The following is an 18,825-nucleotide window of genomic DNA, read 5'->3' as shown; positions in this document are numbered from 1 at the left end:
AGATCTGGAAAAGAACCAAAAAGAACTTCCAGAAATAAAAATCTTAACAAACTGTAATTTGGTAGACAGATTTAATAGCAGATAGACATGGCAGAAAACAGAAAGTATAAGCTGGAATGTAGAAAAAGGAAACTATACAGAATGCAGCACAAAGCAAAAAAAAAAAAAAAAGAGATGGAAAATGTGAAAGAAAAGAGACATAAGAACACAGTAAGAACTTCTTTTTTTTTTTTTTTTCCAGAGAGAGAGCAAGCCAGGAGAGGAGCCCCATGTGGGGCTGGATCCTATGTCTCTGGGATCATGACCCAAGCAGAAATCAAGAGGCTCAACTGAGCCACCCAGGTGCCTCAAAGTAAGAAACTTCTAACATGTATCTATCAGAAAAGAAAAAAGAGGGGAAATGGAACAAGGGCAATATCTGAAGTAATAGTGGCTGAGAATTTTCCAAAATTGTTGAAAGACACTAATCCATAGATTCAAGAAGCCAAACAAGTCCCAAGCAGTATAAATAAAGAAATTCACATCTATATAGCCAAAATAAAGCTTTAGTAAGATCAAAGAAAGAGGGATGCCTGACAGGCTCTGTCAGAAGAGCATGCAACTTCTTTTTTTTTTTTAATGTTTATTTATTTTTGAGAGAGAGAGAGAACACAAGTGGGAGACAAAGAGGGAGACACAGAATTCAAAGAAGGCTCCAGGCTCTGAGCTGTTGGCACAGAGCCTGATGAGGGACTTGAACCCACAAACTGTGAGATCATGACCTGAGCCAAAGTTGATGCTTAACTGACTGAGCCACCCATGTGCCCCCAGAGCATGCAATTCCTGATATCAGAGTCTTGAGTTTGAGCCCCAGGTTGGGTGTAGAGATTACTAAAAAAATAAATAAACTTAAAAAAAATTAAAATAAAATGTTTCCAATGTTTAAAAAAAATCAAAGAAATAGAATATCCTTAAATAGTCAGAAATAAAAGACAAGATTATTTACAAAAGGTAACAATTAGGCTGACAACTGACAACAGCAACAACAGAAGCCAGAAGACAATGAAACGATATCTTCAATATGCTGAGAGAAAATAACTATAAACTTAGAAATGCTTATCTAGCAAAAATATCTTTCCGGAATAAGGGCAAAATAAAGACACTTTAAGAAATGTGAAAAAAGAAGCGTGCACGGTTGGCTCAGTCTGTAGAGCATGCAACTCTTGATCTCAGAGTTGTGAGTTCAAGTCCTGCCTTGGGTATAGAGATTACCTAAAATAAATAAATAAATAAATAAATAAATAAATAAATAAATAAATAATATAGAAATGTAAAAAAAGGAAGAAAATAAAAACAGGGACACCTGGCTAGCTCAGTGGGTTAAGCAGCCAACTTTGGCTCAGATCATAATCTCACAATTCGTAAGAATGAGCCCCAAGTGTGCTGACAGCATAGAGCCTGCTTGGGATTCTCTCTCCCTCTCTCTCTGCCCCCCCCAACTCATGCTTTCTCTCTCTCTCTCTCTCTCTCAAAAAAAATAAATAAACTTAAAAAAAAAACAGATTTTATCCACAACACTTTCTAAATTCTAAAGAATATATTCAGTCTGGAGGGAAGTAGTTTTATTTTATTTTTTTTAAGATTATATTTTTAAGTAATATCTCTATCCAGTGTGGGGCTTGAACTCAAAACCCCCAGATCAAGAGTCACTCACTCCACTGACTGAGCCAGCCAGGGGCCCCTGGAGGAAAGTAATTTTATATGGAAGATTCTAAAAAGAATGATGAGCAAACAAAATGGTAAACAGGAAATAAATCTAAACAAACATTATATATTGTAGGGCCAAAAAAAAAATAGAAATAAAATATATAACAGCAATGCCATCATATGGGGGAGCGGGGCAGGGGATGGAGTTCAAGTGTTCTGAGAGCCTTGGATTCATCAGAAGAAGGCAAAGATGTTAATTTTACACTTGAATGATTAAATATGCAGTTAAAATTCCTAGAGAAACCACTAACAAAACAGAATATATTACTTTTGGGGCACCTGGGTGGCTCAGTCAGTTAAGCGTCCGACTTCGGCTCAGGTCATGATCTCGTGGTTCATGGGTTCGAGCCCCAAGTTGGCTCTGTGCTGACAGTTCGGAGTCTGGAGCCTGCTTTGGATTCTGTGTCCCCCTCTCTCTCCACCCCACCCCTGCTTGTGCTCTCTCTTTCAAAAATGAATAAACATTAAAAAAAATTTAAGAAACAGAATATATTACTTTCAACTTAGTAATGGAAAAGGTGGAATAAAAATTCAATCAATTCAAAAGTGGGAAAAGAAGCAAGAAAAAAATGGGACATATAAAAAGCATAAAAAGAATGTCATAGAAATAAATCCAAACATATGAACAATTAAGTAAGTGTAGATGAGTGAAATGTCCTAGGTAAAAAAAAAAAAAAAAAAAAACTGCATTATTTTTTTACATGTAGCTATATGCTATTTACAAGAGATTCATTTAGAACATGGGGATATTAAAATGTTGAAAGTATAAGGAAGGAAAAAGGCTCTGAGGGAACAAGTGTGTGTAACTGCAGGAATAGTGACATAGTGCACAGAGAGAAAGACTGAAACAAACAAAACAACAACAACAACAACAACCAGATTTGGTGAGGAAAAGATAAGGTAAAGAGTCTTCCTTTAGGTTTGGTGAGTTTGAGGCACCAGCAGAAATTCCAGATGAGCAGTCCAGCAAGTAGTTTGAAATTCAGGTGTAAGGAACAAGTGATGATTTTAATATCAAGGGCACCAAAGTAACAAATAAAACTATGAGTAAATGAGATCTATTCAACATTTGTTGAGTCCTTAACAGGTACCTGGGAATATGTCAGAAACTGGAAATACAATAATGGGTAAGAGGGGCCCTCAAGAAGCTCACACTCTAGCAAAGTGTGAAACAATACCAATAACCATACAACAGAAATAAAGTGCTGTGCAAAGCGCAGAGGCTGTAACTATGTATAATTCCTAGCTCTGCCTGGAGTATACCCTCAAACAGGAAATAATATATTGAAATCAATTTCCAAGTCAATTTTCACATGTAAGGCTGACTGAAGGAATGATTATATTTTAAATGGTAGCCAAGGGGAGAAGACTCAATTTCTTAAGAATACCTTGAAAATTCTTCAAACACAAAGAATTGTGATTTTAAATATTCCATTGGCAAGGTGAGATAACAGCTTCAAATCTACTGGGCTCATTTTTCAAGGTAAACATTGTTAAGGAAATGAAACACCACATAAGATCACGACTGTCCTTCAAATGGAAAAGTCAGCCTTTTAAACCCTGCTTTTGAGATCTTATACAGAGAGAGAAAACTTTTAACATCTTGATGCCTAAGTAAATGAAAGAAGAAAATACTTCTCTATACCTCTGTCTCCCACACGCTCCTTCACCCACTCGGTGGCCGCAGAGATGCTCTCTGTCTTGGTGACATCCAGGATCACCGTCTCTAGCCTGTCTGATGTCTGGTCTCTCAACTGCTCTGCCCCCTTCTCCGTCAGACACGCGGCCAGCACCCTCAAGCCTCGCAGGTCCAGCTGCCTGGCCAGCAGGTTCCCGAAGCCCGAGTCACAGCCCGTGATGAAGACGTACTTGTCTCGGAGGTCACTCACCACCTGCCTCTCTCGGTACCAGCGCAGGAGGTAGTACAGGCCCACGAGGGCCGCCAGGTACAGCCACATGGTGAGGGGATCTCCTTCCCCTTCAAAAGAAAGAGAAGAGCTTTTATTTTATTCTGTCCTTTTTCCTTTAACCAGCTATCTATTGAGTATATGCTTTGTGCTAGGCATTGCCCCAGGTGCTGGGGACTCATCTTCAGTAACACTCAAGGAACCACAGTCTAGAGAGGGAACTGGAGGGAACCAAACAAGTGCAATGCATTGTGGGGGGTGCCATACCAATATACACATAGTCTAATGAGGCTGCAAACCACTGCCCACAAAGTTAGAAATGGCTTCAGAGATGCAGTGATGTTGTAACTACTGCCTATAAGATAGCTAAGCATTCAAAAAGTAGACCCAGATGAAAGAACATTCTAGGCAGCAACAGTGTGTACATAAATGAAGTGGTGAGCAGCATAACTTCCTAATACCTATAGCAGTTCAGCACCATGCAGTACAGAACATACAGAGGTAGTGAAGGCTCAGACTATGGGGTTCCTTGTGGGTCACACTAAGGAATCTGGACGTTGTCTTATAGGTATCCAGAGTGTGCTATTATTGGAAGGTATTAAATAGAGGAGTAAGATTAGCAGATTTAGTTTTAGAGAGATCTGTCTCACAATGGGAGTGGAAGGTATATTTAAATGGACTGTGATGAAGTTAAAGAGATCACTTAAGAGACCCAACTGTGCAGCCAAAGCAGCTTGTAAATAAAGACCAATCAGATGCATTGTTGAAATGATTATGCCTACATTTCTTCATGTAGTTCTAGAGAAACAGCCACCATTTTGGAACAATTTAGTGTTGGGTGAACTAACACATGTTTCATAAAGACATAAAACACCATCAAAGATGGGTGAGTCCATTAGGACATCATAAGGCCTGCACCCCAATGCCTGCATAAGGTTGGGTCGACGTAATTCAGACTCCTTGGCTTGGCATTCAGGCCTTCCCGGTGCTCTGGCCCTTGACCTACTCCTTAGCCTTCTTTTTTACCACATCTCTCTTATACCTTACTCTTTACTCATAACAAGCAGCTTTCAGTACCCCACACAGTACAGGCCTTTCACACCACAGTACACAATTCTCTCAACAATTTCTTCTTTCCCAGACATCATCCACTTGGCAAATAACACTCATCTGTTAGTACTCAGCTGAATTAACATTTTCATTCAGCAGACATCAAGTTAACATCTATGAGTCAGACACAATGTTAGGCACTGATACACAACAATAGACACAACAAGGTTCTATTATTCATTGAATTCACTGTCCAAGTGTGAAGGCCAACAAGAAAACAAAGCAACGGAATAGAAGTAAGGACAGGATGCTGTTGGAGCACTCTGGGGAGATCTGAGAAGGTTTCTAGAGAGAGTAAAATAGAAGTTGAGATCTAAAGGATAATACAATAATAATAGCTAACAACAATAATAGCATAACACTTGCTGTATAACAGGTCCTGTTCTAGGCATTTCACATACATTAACTCTGTTCTCCCAACAGCACTGTAAGGCAGGCCCTGTCATATCCCTGTGTTAGGTTCAAATGCCAAAACAGAATTAGACATGCAAGTGATTCCCTGGGGAAAATACCATTAGAGGATAAAGGGGAAAGCGTAGGAGTAGGTGATAATGCAGGTCTGATGCCTCCAAAAGAAGAGAGAGAAGGAAGGAGGAGTTGAGAGTAAGCTCCTTAAACTGCAGGACAGCAGCCAAGCCAATTGGGGATCTTTGAGTAAATACTGACCAGGAGAATCCCACACTGGCCAGTACTGGCTGGGCTCTAGTACTGCCACCATACTCAGTCAACTGGTTGGCAGTGCCCAGAAGTGTGCCTCAGTATACACACCATATCAGATCTAAAGGCAACAGCTGGAGGCTGTGAGCAACGGCACTCCTCAAAGCAGATTCTCTTGAAAAGACATTTGAGGAACACACCTCCATGACTGCCACATTATTTTATAGATGAGCACTGAGAGATTAGGTATAGCTCTGGGCAAGTGGGGGAAGAGTGGTCCAGGCAGAAGACTTTCCTGATCCCTCTTAACCTGACCACTGGCCTAACAAATTAGACCACGCCCTCCCTGGCATCCCACGGCAGCCTGCACTCGAGTGTGTATCCTAATGTCCGCTAACTTGTTACACTGCTTCTCCCCAGTTGTAAACTATAAAGCCTTTGAGAGCCCGGTCTGTGTATTCATCCGCATCCGGCACAGTGAATGGTACATAACTAGTGCTATGTTGTTAGATAAATGCTGTTAGATAAATAAATTAAATGAAAATATGCGGGGCGGGGGAAACAAAGGAGAAGAAAATAACCGGAATAATGAGTCAGAGAAGTAGGAGAAAGAAAGCCAAAGGAAGCCAAGGGAATAGGGGCTTAATGCAGATCAACTCTGCCACGTGGAGGTCCACTGAATATAGCAGGTTACCGGTGATCCAAATAAGGCTCTTAGGGAGTTAACAGTAAAGAAGTCAGACTGCAGTGGGCTGATGGATGGACTGGAGGGCAGGAAGCGGAGCCAAAGAGAGATTCTTTTCAAAAGAGTCTGAGGAAAGAAGGCAGTAGCTACCAGGGGATTGAAGGGTTGTGATACTGTGATTTATAATAAATATATATATGGGTGCTAAGCATCCGACTTCAGCTCAGGTCGTAATCTCACCGTTCATGTGTTTGAGCCCGTGTTGGGCTCTGCGCTGACAGGTCAGAGCCTGGAGCCTGCTTCCAACTCTGTGTCTCCCTCGCTTTCTGCCCCTCCCCACCTTGTGCTCTTTCGGTCTCTCTCTCAAAATAAGTAAGCATTAAAGGGGCGCCTGGGTGGCTCAGTCGGTTGAGCGTCCGCCTTTGGCTCAGGTCATGATCTCACAGTTTGTGGGTTTGAGCCCGGCGTCGGGATCTGTGCCGACAGCCTGGAGCCTGTTTCAGATTCTGTGTCTCCCTCGCTCTCTGCTCCTCCCCTGCTCGTGCTCTGTTTCTCTCTCTCAAAAATAAATAAATAAACATTAAAAAAATAAATAAGCATTAAAATTTTTTTTAAATGGGATAGGTATTGAGGAGAGCACCTGTTGGAATGAGCACTGGGTGTTATATGGAGACCAATTTGACAATAAATTTCATATTTAAAAAAAATTTTTTTTAAATGCCCATACCAAAAAAAAAAAATTTTTTTTTTTAAATGGGAATGCAAGCTGGTGCAGCCACTCTGGAAAACAGCATGCAAGTTCCTCAAAAAGCTAAAAATAGAACTACCCTAGACCCAGCAATTGCACTACTAGGCATTTATCCGCGAGATACAGGTGTCCTGTTTTGAAAGGGCACATGCACCCCAATGTTTATAGTAGCACTATCAACAACAGCCAAAGTACGGAAAGAGCCCAAATGTCCATCGATGGATGAATGGATAAGGAAGATGTGGTATATACATACAATGGAGTAGTACTCGGCAATCAAAAAGAATGAAATCTTGCCATTTGCAATTACGTGGATGGAACTGGAGGGTATTATGCTAAGTGAAATTAGCCAGTCAGAGAAAGACAAAAATCATATGACTTCACTCATATGAGGACTTTAAGAGACAAAACAGATGAACATAAGGGAAACAAAAATAATATAAAAACAGGGAGGGGGACAAAACATAAGAGACTCATAAATATGGAGAACAAACAGAGGGTTACTGGAGGGTTTGTGGGAGGGGGGATGGGCTAAATGGGCAAGGGGCATTAAGGAATCTACTCCTGAAATCATTGTTGCACTATATGCTAACTAATTTGGATGTAAATTTAAAAAAAATAAAATTAAGTTAAAAAGAATTAAATAAATAAATAAATAAATAAATAAAATTCTATAATTGTAAAAAAAAATTTTTTAAGATATATATATATATATATATATATATATATATATATATATATATACATACCCAGCCTTTGTCCATTTCTGGCACAGTGTTCCTAAAACACTTGGAATTTCCTAAGTGATGTCTTGTTATGTTAATGAGGTTACTTTGGGATCACACCTAAGGATGAGGGAACCAACAATGTGGAGGGTTAGACCGAGTTCCACCCACACCTCCCCCTCTGGGAAGGGGAGAGGGGCTAGAGATTGAGTTCAACCACCAATGGTCGATGATTGAAATCAGTCATGCCTATGTAATGAAGCTTCTATTAAAAAACAGAATAAGGGGGCGCCTGGGTGGCGCAGTCGGTTAAGCGTCCGACTTCAGCCAGGTCACGATCTCGCGGTCCGTGAGTTCGAGCCCCGCGTCAGGCTCTGGGCTGATGGCTCGGAGCCTGGAGCCTGTTTCCGATTCTGTGTCTCCCTCTCTCTCCGCCCCTCCCCCGTTCATGCTCTGTCTCTCTCTGTCCCAAAAATAAATAAAAAAAAAAAAAAAACGTTAAAAAAAAAAAAAAAAAAAAAACAGAATAAGGTTCAGAGAACTTCTCATGGACGTTAGGGGAGAGCCACATGCTGGGAGAGGGCATGAAAACTGCATCCTTTCCCCATTACTTGCCCTATGCATCTCTTCCGTCTAGCTGTTCCCGAGTAATATCCTTTTTTTTTTTTTTTTAACGTTTATTTATTTTTGAGACAGAGAGAGACAGAGCATGAACGGGGAAGGGTCAGAGAGAGGGAGACACAGAATCTGAAACAGGCTCCAGGCTCCGAGCTGTCAGCACAGAGCCCGACGCGGGGCTCGAACTCACGGACCGCGAGATCATGACCTGAGCCGAAGCCCGCCGCTTAACCGACTGAGCCACCCAGGTGCCCCAGTAATATCCTTTTATAATAAACCAGTAACCTAGTACGTAAGATATTGTTGTGAGTTTTTTTTTTTTTTTCCAGTAGAGTATACATACAACGTTATATTCATTTCAGGTGTACAATATAGTGATTTGACAATCCTCTACGTTGCTCAGTGCTCATCACTGTTAAGTGTGATTTTTAAAATTTTTTTTCATGTTTGTTTATTTTTGAAGGAGACAGAGTGAGAGTGGGGGAGGGGCAGAGAGAGAGGGAAACACAGAACCCGAAGCAGGCTCCAGGCTCTGAGCTGTCAGTGTAGAGCCCAATGGCGGGGCTTGCATTCATGGACTTCAAGATCATGACCACTGACTGAGCCACCGAGGCACCCCAGTGTGCTCTTAATCCCCTTCACCTACTTCACTCATCCCCCCCACCCATCTCCCCTCTGGTAACCAGCAGTTTGTTCTTACAGTTAAGTGTTTCTGTGAGTTCTATGAGGTGCTCTAGCAAATTAATACAACCCAGAAAGGGGGCCATTGGAACTTCGAATGTGTAGCCAGTCAGTTGGAAGCACTGGTGATAATCTGGGCTGGCAACTGGCACCTGAAGTGGGGGTTGGGTAACAGTCTTGCAGGACTGATTTTTTTTTTTTTTTAAGATTATTTTTCGGGGCACCTGGGTGGCTCAGTCGGTTGAGCATCCGACTTTGGCTCAGGTCCTGATCTCACAGTTTGTGAGTTCGAGCTCCACGTCGGGCTCTGTGCTGACAGCTCAGAGCCTGAAGCCTGCTTCAGATGCTGTGTCTCCCTCTCTCTGCCCCATCCCTGCTCATGCTTTTTCTCTCTCAAAAATGAATAAACGTTAAAAAAAATTTTTTTAAAGATTAGTTTTCTATTCTTTTTTTTTTTTAATGCTTATTTATTTTTGAGAGAGAGAGAGAACAAGGGAGGGGCAGAGAGAAAGGGACAGAGGATCTGAAGCGGGCTGTGCGCTGACAACAGAGAGCCCACAATGCAGGGCTCCAACCCATGAACCATGAAATCATGACCTGAGCTGAAGTTAGATGCTTAACCACTTAACCGACTGAGCCACACAGGCGTCCCCAGGACTGAACTTTTAACCTGTGGAATCTGTGGAATCTGATGCTATCTCCTGGTAGAGAGTGTCAGAACAGAGTTGAATTGGAGGACATCCAGCTGGTGTCACAGAGAATTGCTTGTGGGCAGGGAGAAACCTTCCCCCACTCCCCCACCAACACATTTGTAATTGGGTCCAGAACCACCAAGGGTGTAAGGGAGTAAACCTGAAGGAGCTAGTGAGGGAGAGAAAATAGTTGACAGAGATATTTAATGCTCCCTCCCTCTTCCCACGTCTTTTCACCCTCTCCCGCCACCTCCCCATTCTCTCTCCCACCCCAAGCTTTCAGTCTTTCTCCAATCGGAGAGCCTTATGTTCTGTAGTCAACTGCTTCTGTTCTGCCCAACCGACATTCTCTGGTGCACTGTAGTAACAGGGCTTCCTCCTGCCTGTTAGTTGACTAAAAGAGTAATTTTCTGATGCTAATCAAAGATGAAAACCCATTTCCCCAATTAGAGGGAAGTTTAGGCCGCACAGCCTCCCTGGGTATTACTATTCAACCATGGCATACTTAGCAGCAAGAAGACTGCACTGGGAGAAGAGATTGGCCAGACCAGACAGAATCTCCAAACATGGGCCAAACCAGAACACCAATCAAATATCTAAAATATCTAAAGATGCCTTGACTACTTCAAATATGGAACCCAAAGTAGCCTGCTTGTTTCTACAACCATTCATCTACAAAAGCTGTGCAATCATTCATGTTTCCGCCTTTGACCCAGGAGATGTATATGTTTTTACTGCTCTTTCTTGATTTATCATTGCTAGACGTTTTCAAGTGACTTCCTGTTACGGTAATAAGAACTTAGCTTTCTGACAATGTTGTCAGTCTCTTTCCTTCTCATCCACATGCTGCTGCCTGGTTAATTTTCTTTTGAAGTTTTGAAGTTGAACTCAGAAATACCTTTATAATCACAATGCATAAATTAATATCTACTGTTTACTTCAGGCCTGACCACCTCCCCCACACCCCACCAACTTCATCTTCATTGTTTGAAGATGCTCCCCCACGAAGATCCTGAAAGTTGAAACAGCTCTGACTACAGCCCCCTCATCTTTAGGGCTTTTCCCCTCCTTCCCTCACTCCTCCCTGTCTCTTTCCTCCCACTGTGCCCTCTCTTTCTTCAGTCTATTATTACAGTCCTCTTATGGCTTCATTTACCACCTTACACAATCTAGGTCCCACGGCCAGCCACTTGAGGGGTGTTTTCCTGGCACCCTCAAAGCCTTTACCATCCACATTCCCTAGTGCCAAGCGGAACTAGAGAAAGGCCAGAAAACAAACTGGTTATTTCTACAACAAATCAATGATACCCCATCTTGGTTGGACTTTCATTTATACAAGATAAATCCTCTATCTGACCCCTGTCCTATGTTTTCCCAATAACACCTGTTCCAAGTCTTTCCCAACCTTCTCAATTTCCCAACCTCATGATCGTCGGGCTCTCCTTCCACAGATGAGCTCACATCTTGCCTCCCTGCCAAAATCCAGATCAGCTCACCTTCATCCTCCTCACTTCCAAACCAATGGCCTGCACAATCTAATTCATACCCACATTTTGCCTCACATTTCAGCGTATGCAACGTCCACTGCGGACATCTCTGTTCTAAATGTCTCTATACTGTCTGTCTTCTGGGCTGCTTCTTTGGTCTTTCCTCCTCCATGCTACCCTCCCACCTCCTAAATAACCATCCTCTTACCCCATATGGTCAAAATATTCAAAGAGCGTAAGTATGGGGTCTCTATTGTCTCATGGCCCATGCATTCTCCAAACCCTTGTACTCCATCATCCATTCCCATCACTCCCTGGAAACTCAGAGCTCACCAAGGACCTAGCAGCCAATTCCCAAGGCCTTTTATCTTTCTTCTTTCTCAGATATCACTGCAATAGTTAGCACTTTCTTTTTTCTAGTGATTTTATCTGATTCTCGGATTCCAACTGGGTCTTGGGTGAAGGAAGTGATTGCTTTCAGATCATGCCATGCATTTGTTGGGGCCTGTCCATGACTCCCATCACCCACAGGGAAAGTTAAAACTCCTCAGCTTGGCACATAGTAATAACAGTGAACAGTCATTTAGAACTTAACTTGTGCCAGGCACTGTTCAAAGCAACACACACACATACAGATCCTCACATAAAAACCTCATGAGGTCTGTGCAATCATTGTGCCCATTTTTCAGATGTGGAAACTGAGGCACGGGTTTAGGCAAAAATTAAGTCAATTGTCCGAAGCCAAACAGACGATGAGTACCCATTACCCACAGGGAAAGTCAAAACTCCTCAGCTTGGCACATAGTAATAACAGTGAACAGTCATTTAGAACTTAACTTGTGCCAGGCACTGTTCAAAGCAACACACACACATACAGATCCTCACATAAAAACCTCATGAGGTCTGTGCAATCATTGTGCCCATTTTTCAGATGTGGAAACTGAGGCACGGGTTTAGGCAAGAATTAAGTCAATGGTCCAAAGCCAAACAGACAATGAGTAGTAGAGACAGGATCAAATCACTACACCCTACTATCTCTCCCCTGAACACTTTCCATGGTCTGGCTCTGGCCTACTTTTCACACCTAAGCTCCCTCCTCTCACAGTCAGAAGCCATCACCTGCTCCATCTTGACTACCCAATTCTGGGAACACGTTCCATCCTCGACTTCCAAGATACTCTGCTTGCCTGGTTCTCCTGCTTCCATCACGGCATCCCTTTCCTTCCTCCCCCTCGGCTCCTCCTCTCCTTCCTTACACCCTAAATGCAAAGATTCCCCAATGTTCTGTCCCAGAATCCTTCCCTGCCTGCTCCTCACTCCCTCCTTGAAAATCTCATTCCCTCTTAAGGCTTCAACTCTCCCCTCCACACAGCTATCCAGATCTATAAGCCCGACCTGACCATTTTCTGAGGCTCTGTCCTGCATTTCTAATTTCCTTAAATACCCTCCAGCCAGACGTTTAGCCAGATACTCAATATATCCAAGGCAGAACTCATCATCTTCTCTCCTAAAAATGCTTCTCCTCTAGAATTCCCAATTTCTATCTGTATTACATTTTAGTCTCAAAGCTCTGACAGTTCCTCTTCCTTGCCAAATGCATCCCTTGAGGAGATGAGGCTGTCAAGGAGCATCTGTCCCCTCCTCTTCATTCCTATGGCCACATCCATTGTTCAAGCCTTCAACACTCAGTGCCTCTTGCTTGGCCTATCATAGAAGCCTTCTCACTACCCCCACTGCGTCAGTCCCTTCCCCTCTCATCCACACAGTGCTCTCAAGTTTCCCAAAGCACAGCTCTGCTGATCTTACTGCCTGAAAAGCACTGAACCTACTAAAAATCATCTAAATCTATGTAAAACCTTTTTTGGGTGTACAAGGCCCACTCACACTGCCTATGTTCCATCCAAACCAAAAAGCTTGTTGTTCTCCATTTTTTTGTGCTCTGCTCTTCCCACTCCTTTTCCATAAATGCCCTTGTTGCTCACCTCTGCATGTCAAATAGTATCTTGTCCTGCAAGATTCAGCAGTTCACACTTCCTCCATACAAAGCTTTCTCAACCAGCAGATAGATCGTCAACCAGCAGATAGATCTGCTCTCCCATAACAATCTATTCATACCTCTCCCATGTAACTCAGCTCTCCACCTGGACTGGTATGCCTGGCGCGGTTCTGTGAATGATTCATCTTTATAACGGACACAGCACCTACACCAAGGCTTCAGTCCAGGATGTAACTGAACTGAATAAACAATTATCCACTTCTGGAAGACCTTGTTTGTTTTTAACAAAACCAAAAAGCAATGCCACTGCACCCAACTGATTGACTACGATTATATGTCACTGTTGTGTTCCCTGCATAATTTGTCTTTTTCTTGAAAGTAGTAATTATAATACAATACACAGTACATGTGCCTGCAGGCCTTTTCCTTCTCCGTAGATACTTTTTTTAATTTTAAAATGTTTTTTCTATTTATCTTTGAGAAAGAGAGAGTGGGAGAGGGGCTGAGAGAGAGAGGGAGACACAGAATCTGAAGGAAGTAGGCTCCATGCTCTGAGCGGTCAGCACAGAGCCCAACGTGGGGCTGGAACTCATGAACCTCGAGATCATGACCTGAGCGGAAGTCAGATGCTTAACCAACTGAGCCACCCAGATGCCCCGCTCTGTAGATATTTAGAAAGTATCTAATTCCACAAACACACATAGAAGCAAGTGTAAGCCAAGACAGCACTACTCATCCTGACCATTCTGCCTAGCACCTGGCTGCAAAGCCTTGCCCAGTCTTTGGCTCCTCCATCTTCCTCACGTTTCACACTCAGTCACTTTCCAAACCCTACAGATTTCTTTTTTTTTTTTTTTTTTTTTTGGCAATTTTATACCTTTATTTGACCATCAGTGACTAGTTCTCATACACATTAACTATAGATTTTTGAAAGTGGTGACAGGTACACAGGTAACCAACATATAGAGCTTGTTTGGTGAATCTTCATCCTCATTATGTTTTCTGGACAACCACGCATAGATATGGTATGGAACATTCTGTAAGGGTTAAATTGTGGTGTAGGGCCAACCTGTAGCCTTGGGAAATAACAGCTTTGTTTTGACAAAGGTTAAGAGATAACAGCCTTGTCCTATCAATCAAGGGAACAAAAGTTCAAGGGAAACCAACTGGATTGGTGTTTGATTGGATCGGGGCAAGGGCATGTTGAGAACTTTGAGAAGGTGGGCCAGAGGCAGGGTCAAGGAGGTCAACTGGCTGCGGCTTAACCGCAGAAGGTCTGAACTGTTTCCACCCCCATCTGGGGACTATTTCTTTGTTCTGTTCCCAGGTGATAAGATGATGTGGTTGGCTATAAAAACTCTGTACCCTGGCTGTTCGAGGCCGCACTCTGGTCAAGAGTGTCGGTCCCGATCGGGTTGGCCTTGCCTCTCATTGCAATAAACTTTGTTGTGACTGTCACTGGTGCCCGAAGCATTCTGTTTCAGGAGTCGTGTGGATGCAACAATTCCTTATTCCTTTAGCCCACATTCCTTAGTCCTTTAGCCCAGAGAGCTTTGTTAAGCCTGGTTGTCAACATGCACATCCGGAGCTCCTATCTCCTCATGGCAAATTTCCAGATCTCTTTGAGTGCCTGAGGGGCACACTTCGTGCAATCCATTCCGTGGATGCACTTGTGAATGTGAATGGTGTGTTCTCTGGTCACTGCCTCCTTGATGACAGAACAACCCTCCTCACCACCCTTCTTTGTGGGAGCTATTCTGCTGGACCTTGGTTGGAAAGGAAACCAAACCTTACAGATTCTTTAATACTATTTCTCACTCCTCTGCCCTTTCTTACACTCTACCTGGGATTTTACTTTCACTCTTCTCATCTGGCCTAAAGCCTCCTCTTAAAAATTTTTTTTTATCTTTATTTATTTTTGAGAGAGACAGAGCATGAGTGGGGGAGGGGCAGAGAGAGAGGGAGACACAGAATCCAAAGCAGGCTCCAGGCTCCAAGCTGTCAGCACAGAGCCTGACGCGGGGCTCGAATCCACGAACTGTGAGATCATGACCTGAGCTGAAGTCGGACGCTTAACCGACTGAGCCACCCAGGCACCCCTAAAGCCTCCTCTTAATTTGTCTCCTACTTTCCAGTTCATTCTACACACCACTGCTGGGTTAACTTTTGTCAGGCCCAGTCTTAGCCATGTCATTCCCCTTCAGCATTCCCCAGGGGCCCACCAGAGAAAGTATAATCCCTTCACCAGATGATTTTAGGCCCTGCATCTATAATGCAACTCACAAAGGCCAGTTTGCAGTTGTTAAATAGAAAATCACAAGCCCAAAATGGAGTCACTTACATTAATGCCCCAAATCAGTAAACCAAGACTTAATACATCACCTGCAGTTTCAACTCCCCCCACTCCTGCCGGAGTGTAATCTTTAACCAGCCAAACTGGATTTCTTGGAAGTAATCCTCTGATAGACGCATTCCTCCTCAGAAGGGCAACCTTGCCTAGACAATACTTTCCTTTTTATAATACATTCTCTTCATGCAATGCCCTCTCTCTGCCTTGTAAAACCTTTCCTTTACTGAAGCTCAGTGAAGCTCCCCTCTGCTTGCTAGATGGGATGCTGGTTATTTAAGGGCAGAAAACTTAGGACAAAATCTGAATGTAAAAGAAAAGAAAACGTCATAGAACTTTTTTTTTTAATTGTGTAAAAAAGGAAGTGAGAAGGAAAGCTGGTAAAAGCAAGATAAAAGGGGCCAGCCAGATGTCCAAGGCCGGATACGCCCCTTACTTGTTTTTGGCTTCTGTAATCTTGCTTTCTTCCTGCATCCACCAACTGCCCTCACAACACAACTGGTAAGTGGCCCCTCCCTTTTTTTCTTTTTTTTTTTTTTCCTCTTGAGCCCCTGCAATCCCACCCACAAAGAGGCTGACGCCAAGGCTCAGGGCTCAGCCTTTGGAGGTGACTCTACTAGGCTGGCACCTGTGTGAAATAAACAGTCTTTCCTGATTCCCCAAGTGCATGTCACTTGTCTCTTCCTGGGCATCGAGTATTTGCTATAACAGAAGTTGTAAAAGGTTTGTGGAAAAGGAATCATTGACAAGGAAGTTTAATGTGTGGTCAAGCTAGCTAAGATTAAAAGAATTTGTTTAAGACTGAGTTTTAATGTCAAGAGTATACTGGTGCAAAATTAGGATTTTGGTTTTCCTCTGTTAAAAGGATGGTTTTCTTAGATTATTCGTCTGTGCTTAATAAAACACTGTAAAAAAGGTTTATCTTTACCTTTAATGTAATTTGCCTAGAGAAACAAAGGTTCTATGTTTTATCTTTGTCAGATCTTTCATTACTCAGAAGAAAAAAAACTGAGTTTTTTTAATGTTAAAAGAGTCAAGGCTTTTCACAACTATTTAACTTTCTGCATTTGTCCACAAAGTCCTAATGTCACTTTGGTTAAATGGATAACTGAGTATTGTTTCACAATGACCTATGATCCTATTTGACCGAGCGTTTTAAAGTCTCTCTGATATCTTTTGACAAACTTTCCAAAATCAAATTCTAAAGAAGTCTTTTGACCGCAAACATTTAAGTTTTCCTAAAGGTCCTTAGAACATTTTAAAAGATTTGTTCTCCTCATAAAAGAGAAATATGAAACCAATTAGGTTTATTTGGTATGTTAGACTTCACGGGAAGTGTTGTAAAATAAGTGATGCTAAACCTTCCTTGATTATATTTATGTAGATACATGTTATGTAAGTAAGTGTTCTACAAATTGTATGAAACCTAGAAATTTGATATGTCCTAGACTATGCTATCACTTGTAAGTCTAGTTATTATCTTGAAGTGTTGTGTAACAGAAATAACCAAATTTCATTGTCAGTCACATTGTAATGAACTCTAATCAGACCTTTAACCATGACCTTTTTAAGACATTTACACACAGTTACTGTTTTACTCAGTTGTTTTTACAAACGCTTCCTGCAAATGTGTTTTACCTTCAGAGAAGTTCATGAAAAGGAATCTAACAAGTACTCCAGAATATAGATTTCTGATAACTTTTAGATCATACAACTGAACTGGGTAAGAATTTCCAAAACTAGCGGAAAAACTGTATTCAAACAGAATAGGAATTAATAACACAGGACTAAATGAACTGAGGAAGAGGATTATAATTTTTATGACTCTTGTTTAAAACGGGGGCACCTGGGTGGCCAGTCAGATGAGCATCCTACTTTGGGTCAGGTCATGATCTTATAGTTCACCAGTTCAAGCCCTGCATCTGGCTCTGTGCTGACAGCCCAGAACCTGAAGCCTGTTTTAGATTCTGTGTCTCCCTCTCTCTCTGCCCCTTTCCTGCTCTCATTTTCTCTCTCTCTCAAAAATAGATTAAATACAATAAAATAAAGTAAAATGAAATAAAATAAAGTAAAATGAAATGAAATGAAATGAAAATACAATACAATACAATAAATAAAACATCACTGGTTCTCTAAAATTTTGCTTTTTAAGGGGCGCCTGGTCACCTGGATGGCTCTGTCAGTTAAGCATCCGACTTCAGCTCAAGTCATGATCTCATGATTCATGGGTTTGAGCCCTGCATCAGGCTCTGTGCTGACAGCTCAGAGCCTGGAGCCTGCTTCGGATTCTGTGTCTCCTTCTCTCTCTGCGTGCCCTCCTCCCCCCGCCCCCTAACTCTCTCTCTCTCTCTCTCAAAAATAAACATTAAAAAAAAATTTTTTTAAGGGGCACCTGGGTGGCTTAGTCAGTTGAGCGTCCAACTCTTGATTTCAGCTTGGGTCATGACCTCAAGTTGTGACTTCGAGCCCTCCATCAGACTCTGCACTGGCAACATGGAGCTAGCTTGGGATTCTCTCTCTCTCTCTCTCTCTGCCCCTCCCCTGCTCGTGCTCCTCTCTCTCTCTCTCTCAAAATAAATAAATAAACATTTAAAAATTTGTTTTAAATTTTGCTTTTTCATATTTCATATTTAAACTATCAACAATTTGGTAATATATAACTTTGTGAACAAAGATTAAACATTTACTTTCTCTCCCTACCCAATCCCTCCAAAAATTCTTGAGTATTCTTTTCATGACAAAATAACTAGCTATTTACATAAATTTAGTGAGAATCTGTTCTCCTTTTAACAGGACATAGTTAGAAACATTGGTTATATTACCAAAGCTTTAACTGGAATGTCATATTTTTTTAACATTTTAATTTTATTTTTTAAGAGACAGAGTGCAAGTAGGGAAAGGGCAGAGAGAGAGGAAGATGCAGAATCCAAAGCAGGCTCCAGGCTCTGAGCTGTCAGCACAGAGCCCCATATAGGGCTCAAAACCACGAATGCGAGATCAGGACCTTCGCCGAAGTCAGACGCTCAACAGACTGAGCCACTCAGGTGCTCCTGGAATGTCGTATTTTAAAGAGATGGGCATGGACTTCAAAATGACTAGACAGTTTGAAGGAACAAAGGGTAACTTTACAGAGTCAATAAAGACCCTTAAACAAAATCAACGTGGCACCTTGCTTACAAGTTTCCAGCAAAGCTATTTTACAAAGAGCCTATATAGTCACTCACTATTCATTCTTGCTGCACTTACATAAATAATCAGGCAAAGTTTAATGCAAACAAATTAATTTTACTATTTAAAAAATGAGGGTAGTTTTGGAGAGAGGAAATTATGCTTACATCTTTGTAACCAGATTCTAATCTGGTTAATTGTCTTTGAGGTTCTGTTATATACCTGTAAATTGGACTGGATCCTAAATTCTTTTGGTCT

The 18,825-nt window shown here is 42.0% G+C and overlaps 1 protein-coding gene across 4 annotated transcripts in view; it reads right to left on the bottom strand.

Moving 5' to 3' along the window:
• HSD17B6 (hydroxysteroid 17-beta dehydrogenase 6) overlaps positions 1-18,825 on the bottom strand; it is a 48,661-nt gene that overhangs the window by 9,838 nt on the left and 19,998 nt on the right. For 2 of the 4 annotated variants that reach the window (XM_006933829.3, XM_006933830.4), the window contains exon 2: positions 3,392-3,724. In XM_006933829.3, coding sequence (XP_006933891.1) covers positions 3,392-3,704 — 313 coding nt within the window. In that variant the 5' untranslated portion in view covers positions 3,705-3,724. Of the gene's footprint in view, positions 1-3,391; positions 3,725-13,038; positions 13,288-18,825 lie in introns of those variants that run through there. The other 2 variants (XM_019835098.2, XM_019835097.2) reach the window with 2 other exon arrangements.

The sequence above is a fragment of the Felis catus genome, chromosome B4 (genome assembly GCF_018350175.1).
Source record: "Felis catus isolate Fca126 chromosome B4, F.catus_Fca126_mat1.0, whole genome shotgun sequence".
Taxonomy (NCBI): domain Eukaryota; kingdom Metazoa; phylum Chordata; class Mammalia; order Carnivora; family Felidae; genus Felis; species Felis catus.
This window is presented reverse-complemented; position numbering and strand designations above follow the sequence as displayed.